This window comes from Nicotiana sylvestris, chromosome 2 (assembly GCF_000393655.2).
Source record: "Nicotiana sylvestris chromosome 2, ASM39365v2, whole genome shotgun sequence".
NCBI classification, from domain to species: Eukaryota; Viridiplantae; Streptophyta; class Magnoliopsida; order Solanales; family Solanaceae; genus Nicotiana; species Nicotiana sylvestris.
The window spans coordinates 209,150,410-209,157,845 of record NC_091058.1 but is presented as its reverse complement, the minus strand read 5'-3'; the positions used below and the strand labels follow the sequence as shown (position 1 = coordinate 209,157,845).

General features: G+C 34.6%; 1 protein-coding gene across 1 annotated transcript; it reads right to left on the bottom strand.

The window, feature by feature from the left end:
* Positions 1-2,358: 2,358 nt before the first annotated feature.
* Positions 2,359-4,856, bottom strand: LOC104228161 (small ribosomal subunit protein eS8-like). Its single transcript, XM_009780565.2, has 5 exons — positions 4,742-4,856; positions 4,515-4,587; positions 3,094-3,424; positions 2,697-2,872; positions 2,359-2,593 (listed from the first exon to the last, which is right to left on the bottom strand). The coding sequence occupies exons 1-5, from the start codon at positions 4,743-4,745 to the stop codon at positions 2,506-2,508; spliced, it is 672 nt and encodes a 223-aa protein (XP_009778867.1). The 5' UTR covers positions 4,746-4,856; the 3' UTR covers positions 2,359-2,505.
* Positions 4,857-7,436: the final 2,580 nt, after the last annotated feature.

Below are 7,436 nucleotides of genomic sequence, written 5' to 3'. Positions count from 1 at the left end.
AGATGATGTTGAATTTTTGCCTTTTGGATGTATTTTAATGGAAGGCCATTGTCTATATGCCTTGCGTTAGAAGAAACTGCTGTGGCTTTGGTGGGTTCAGAAAGATTAGGACACGTTTCTCCAATTAGAAATCATCGGCTAATAAGAATACCTTGTAAAGGAAGCTGATATTTCCAAACTTTAATTTCCAGTGGATTGACGTTTACATGATACCTAAACTGACAAACTTAAAAAGTTTTACTCCTAGCACTTCTAATTTTTTTTTACATTTTCATGATAAAATTACATTATATTTAAGCATTAACAGTCACAGATTCTAATTTTCTTAGGTTTTATGTTCAAAACACTGGTAATATAGCTATGGTTAGTTATATTAAAAAATTGACACATTTCATTCATTCATTATTTGAAGCATGCACTTTCCATAAAGTATATTTCCCCAATGAGCCATTCCATCTGGGAAAATTACAGTCTGGTTCCCTGCAATTTTTGTGAATAAGCCCTCCATGTTTTCTTTGATTTTTTTTTTCTCTTTTGGTAACGTCAATATACCAAAAGGGTATTCTTCTTTTTCTTTTTTTAAAGATCGAGCTCCCATATGGTTTTGTCTTAAATACTCTACACTTAAATAGAGATGATATTATCGACGAACAGTGTACACAATTAGATTTTCTTATCATGGTAGTATCAGGGCAAACTTGCACGCACTTTGGTTATTCCACCGGATATCTGTTATCTCCCACCAGCACATATATCGATACACTACGCACCTAGACTTACGCAATCTAAGAAAATCACGCAACGTTTTTCTTTTTGTCTCCGCTAAAATTTGAGCACTAACCTTTAAGGTATTCACACACTTCATTAATACACAATTTGATTTAATGTAGTGGGGAAGTAACAATCTTCCAAACGAGCAATATCATTTGCCTATGCCCTTCCAGATCCCAACCATTTGCTTCGTCTCCTAGTCCATTAAATTGAATCTTCCTATAATTTAAGAAAAGGACAACTTGATTTTAAGATCATGTATTTTGTTTGGGTAGATAGAAGAGATGCATATTCGATAAGGATATGAAAGAGGAGGGTGAAGTGAAAGTGGAGCGTGGGGTTATCCACTCTTTTTAATCTTTTCAATTCATCTCAAAATGACACAAGAAATAGGGAGTAATTATCTTCCTTTAGATCAACTTATCTTTATACACACATTTGTCGCTTAACCTTGGTTAAATGATATGTATTCTTACTTTTAGGTGTTAACTAATAAGTAGCTTATTTAATTTGGTGTTAACACTAAATGCATAAAAATATTTGGGGAAATGAATAAGTACCTCCGAACTTGAATCGGATTTCCAATTACACACTTAATCTTTGCAGGGTAGTAGGAACCCCCCCCCCCCAGTATTAAGTGTGTAGTTGAAAATCTGACTCAAGTTCAAAGGGTACTTAGTGCATATTCCCAAAATATTCTTATACTAATAGATTTTGTGCAGCTACTTTGAGCTTGATCTGAATGTTCACAGGCCAATTGCCATTTTGCGCGCTGTAGAAAATACTATGGCCTTCCACACCCATTTGCTAAATTGCAGTTTCTATAAAGTGACTATATCTAAAGAAAAGATACAGTGTAAATCCAGCTTGCCATCTTTCTCCATGAGACTACACAAGGAAATATGAGAATTAAGAACCAAGACATCTAATTCATGCAATAAAATTACGACTCAGATGCGGGAATGAAGATATTCGAGAGAGGGTGGGCGTGGCCCCAATAGAGGACAAGATGCGGGAAGCACGACTCAGATGGTTCGGGCACATTCAGAGGAGGTGCACTGATGCACCTGTGAGGAGGTGTGAGCGATTGGCGGTGGTGGGTACGAGGAGAAGTAGAGGGAGACCTTAGGATTACTGAGGACATGGCCCTAGACAGGGAATTGTGGAGGTCGAACATTAAGGTTGAAGGTTAGGGGGAAATTGTGAATATCTATACAACGCACTAGAGTGAGACTAGCCCGTTAGGAGTTAGGCTTAGGATACTACTGGTTAGCTACTGATGCAGGACTTTATACGCTGGATATTAGTTTACCTTCCATCTCTCTCGTATTTCCTATATTCTCTTATATGACTGTTATTTTGCTATTTTAATTTCTTTTATGTATTTTATGTTATTATATTATGAGTCTATCAATAGTACTAATATATCGTCACTTGGTGCTTTCTTGAGCTGAGGGTCTCCTGGAAACAACCTCTCTACCCCTCGGGGTAGGGGTAAGGTCTGCGTACATACTACCCTCCCCAGACCTCACTTGTGGGATTATACTGGGATGTTGTTGTTGTTGTTGTAAAATTACATCTAGTCAATTGGCAGTGAAATTTCAAACTAAAGATTGCTGTAACAGTAAAGTCCATGTCTCAACTTGTAGTGTCACATAAGATAAGAAAAAACAGCCTATGAGTAAAAACACCCTCTTAAAAAAAAAACTGATCTGGAAAATCCGAAAGTTACTCTTAAGCAGCAGCACCAGATCCAGCCTTGCCTTTCTTCTTTTGAAGTTTCTTCATATAGAATTCCAACTCTTTCCCTTCCAAAATGTACCTGTCAATTTCAGTCAAGGCAAAATCAGTAAGTGGAACGAAGCGCAATGATATTCTCGTGGGGTCTTGAGATGGGGAGAAGGTTGTTGAGCCTAAGATTTTACCCGTCAGCTCTGCCACATTGACCAGGGCGAGATGAGATGCAGGCATATAGCCTACCAGAACCAAATTGCTCTTCGAGGTGAGGATCAAGTTTACGATCCTTCTGACGTTTCTCAAGTTTCCGGGCTACATGGTTGCTCTTCTTAGCTTCCTCAACAGGAGCAGCAGCTTCTCCCTCCTACAGGGTTGCAGAAAACTATTGTTTTAGATATGTGAGGATAAGTCATACACTGCTCTCACATCACAAAAAATTTAAAATGCAGGACAAAAGAATCAGAATTCACAGAATGGAGTCACCAAAATTAGACGGATGAAAAAATATATCTACAGTGACAGATAATAAGCCATCTATAGATACTTGCTATAATTAAGTAGCGAGGTGTGACTATGTTGAGGTACCTCAGTAGTTTCCTTCTTAGAAGCTCCCTTCTTCTTCCTACCAATGTCAACACCATAGTGCTGGAGGTACCACTGTTTAAATGGTGCAGCATCAACTTGAACAATTGCACTCTTGACTAGTGTTTGTGTGCGGACAAGTTCATTGTTCGAGGCATTGTAAACCACATCAAGGATACGAGTCTTACGTGTGGTTGCCTCACTACCCCATGAATAATTTCCAGTATCCAATCTCAGTGCCCTCCACTTCACATTACCACCACGCACACGAATTCGCCTGACTGTCTTGTTGCCTGAGATCTTAGTATTAGCTGGTTGGCGGCCAAGCTCATACCTTTAGAGAATAAAAAGAGGATAAGCAAATTGACACACTCGCCATATGCAGCCTGAAATCGTGGTGTGCATAATAGGTTTTCCATAACATCATGTTCTAATATGAAATTACTTTTTAGCAGATTTTAACTTCCATAGCAGTCACTTTGTCTTGCACTTAAAAGGTGATACACAATAAACTACTACTACCACTCTGATTCGCTAGTAACTACAATTATGATATAATGATAGAACAGCATAGTCAATATGAAGCTCTACAAAATTTGACCAGTCATAATATAACCCCCTGAGAAAACAGATTGAAACAATCCTACAACCAAATGAATTCAGAGTGAAATGCAGGCAATAAACACAAGAATCACAAAGCTGGCATCAAATTTCCTTTTTTGAAAAGGAAAATTGATAATGAGATAATAATAAAAAAGAAGCAAATGTGAGGCCTTTCTACGGAAGCAGTCGATGGAATTCAATTGCAAAGATGAAGAAAGGACTCGAAATCAGTATATGCCCGCAACGGAACGAGAGCGCCATTGTTTCAGAAGCTCGCTCTGTTCTCTCAAAGGCAATAAAAAAATCAATTTCTGTAAAAGTTCAACATCACGAATTTCTTCTAAAACCAATGAAGTATGGTATTTTACCAATCAACACTCACATTGTGAATCTCGACATCTGATTAGCAGAAAAAAAGCTAATGAAAACACACAACACACACATCAATCAATCTACAACATTTCAACCATAAACTAGTTGGGGTCAGCACACACACAAATCAATCAAATGCGCCTCAATCCCTAACTAGGTAAGCTCACCAGGTGCCTGCCCGCGCATACATATATGAATTATATATGTATGTTCGGTCCACCAACACCCCCCCCCTCCCTCCCCATACACACACTAATCAATCAATCAAATCGTTTTCAACTCCAGACTAGTTGGGGTCGACGGACATACATATCAATCAACTAACTACATCTCAACCCTAAACTATGCAAGCGCTGTCTAATGCATTACATAAGTATATACATAAAACAAGACTTAGGGGAAAATGCACAAAATAAATTGGAAGAAAAAAGACGAAAGAATAAACTGACTTTCGCTTCTTCCTCCAAGCTTTCTTCTTTCCACCAGTGGCACGTCTCTTGTGCATAGAATCTCTTGAGATACCTTTATATACATTAATATAACACATAAAATTATTAAATTCATCTTCTTCTTTTTTCTAACTAGGTTTACACGAAATTAAACGCAGATAACAGCAAATGAATCTGCAGAAAGAGAAGAAAAATTGAAGAAAAAAGTCAATTTTTCAGATAATTACCCATGTTGCTGAGAGCTTAAGCCGACCTCAGTCCTCACACTGGTCTACTCTCTACGTAGTGATGAAAGATGACTAGAAACCCTAGCTTCAATGAATGGATTCAGACACCCAATTTGGGCCTTAATAAAATTTGAGCTTGGTTAAGATCACGGTCATTTGTGGGCTTTTCAAATGGAACTAAAGTAAGAAACTATATTACCCTCCCTATTCATGTTTTACTATAATTATATTGTAAAAATAGCACGGTATAGTCAGTTTTTGGATTGGTCATTTAAAAATAGCTAGCATTTACGAAGTCAATGAAAAATAGCCACTATTTTGCTGCAACAAAGACCGGTCCAGCATAATATACTGGAATTCGGTGCACCTGTGTATGAACTCCAGCATATTATGCTGGACCGGTATACTTTGCTGACTCCAGTATAATATACTGGAGACTGGAGCACCGGTACTCCAAACTCCAGTATATTATACTGGACAATTATACTTGCTAAAACTCCAGTATAATATGTTGGAGTTCAAGTATACTTATGCTGGAACTCCAGTATAATACACTGGCATATTTTCCGGGTTTTGAATAGTGTTTTCGCTCAGATTTATCTTTACATGAAAAGTGGCTAAATTTCGATTACTTTTGAAACTTGGCTATTTTTGAACGACCAGTTGTAAATCTGGCTATTTTTTAATTTCTCCCCAATTATGTTTTATATACCCAATTACCATTTATGTACATTTTAAGGAAATTAATGATAATAATTAGTGTCCTAAAATAACTCTAACATATCTTCCACTCACCACACGTTTCTCTCTCCACATCCCACCTCTCTCCCCCACATATCTTGCACTCACCCACGATTCCACCATTGACAACTATTATAAAGTTTTAAAACTTTGAATTCGAATTTGGGTTTTCAAAAAATATTATTTGTTCGGATTGGGTGTTGTTGCAAACAATTGGGAATATGGTTTGGAGTTTATATCTCAATTTTGAGGGGTTTTGATAAAGATTAGACTTGATTTTGGCTGAATTTCAGATTGAAACTCGAAGAAGAAGAAGAAGAAGAAGAAGAAGATACGATATACATTACATTTATGAAATTGTAGTTAAATTATAGAAAAATTATATTATGTTGTTTATATATATATTTTTATTTAAATATTGTATGAAAGTTGAACAATATTGTATAAAAATTATATTTAAGTTGTATTTAAGATGTATGATATTGTAATTGTATATAATTGGGTAGAAATAATGTATGAAAGTGGTAGATAAGTTGTAGATAAGTTGTAGATAAGTTGTATAATATATAATTAGTTGTATGAATTTTTTTTTACTATGTATAAATCAGATACAAAATATACAAAAGACATATAGTATAAAAATTATATTTAAATTGTATGATATTGTAGTTGTATTTAACTGGGTAGAAATAACGTATGAAAATTATAAATAAATTGTAAATAAGTTATATAATATATAATTAGTTGTATAAAATTTATTTTCCCTATATAAATCAGATACGTTGTGAAATAACAACAGAACACTACGAGTAATCGTGAGTTGACGTAACTGAGCAAAAATAAAAAATACTAAGTACTCTCTACATAGTCTTTATGCAATTCAGACTTGGAATCCCCGAAATTCGTTTGCATGTTCAAACCGAAGACCAAGAAGTGAGCAATGTATATATAACATTCTTCTTATTAATGTTATGTTAGGTCAAATCTTCTACTTTAATTTGCTTTCTTAACTCAATTAGTAAGACCTTTTTTATATAACATTCACATTTCATCGTATTTCTTTCTTAATTTTCCTTATCTACATTGTGTACATGTGAATTGCAATTTCTTTTTTATGTACCATTCCTAGGGAATTTTAAGAAATTTATTTGTCTTTTTTTTTGCTGATTAAATAGAAGGCACATGTATTATTCAATGTTACGTGTGATCCTCGTAATAATCGCCTAAAACACTCGATTATTTAATTGGATGTTGTGTTCAAAGTTATTTTTATAGATTTTCTTGTTAAACTCTTTTTCAAATTCCAGATCTGGACTTTTGTGTGTATTTGAAGACCCACCATTATTGAGCTTGAAACTCTTCAATTTAATTTTTTTTTTCTGAAATTTTGTTGTTTGATTCGAAGTGGGTGTTATAAAATATTATTTATAGTACCTTTTAGGAAGTTCATATTGAAATTTCGTCGCATTTGAAGTTTATTTGAGGTGATTCGAATCGAATTTTTCGGCTGAAAATTATTAAAGAAAAATACAGTAACCCAATAGTATATCACTATAGTATATATATATATATACACACTATAAACGTATACTGCTACATTATACAGTTTATTGCAGCATAATGCAACAATATACTATACTAGTATATAATTTACGAGTAATAATATACAATATATGACAATATTATACCATAAAAGTATACAACATACTGTAACAGTATACTGTTATAATTGGATCCTTTTTCAGCCTTTTGAAATATCCATGTCCTTTTTCAAAATTTAGACGAAGCTTTCATTTGTTTTTCAAATACTTTTGTGGATGAACTATTTAATGGAATTCCATGGAGGTATTATTCATTGCATAAACTCTCATTGAGTTAGTTAGATTATGTGACAACTGATATCATTTCAGTTTAGCAATTAAATTAAAAAAAATTTAACTATTTGCGTACAATT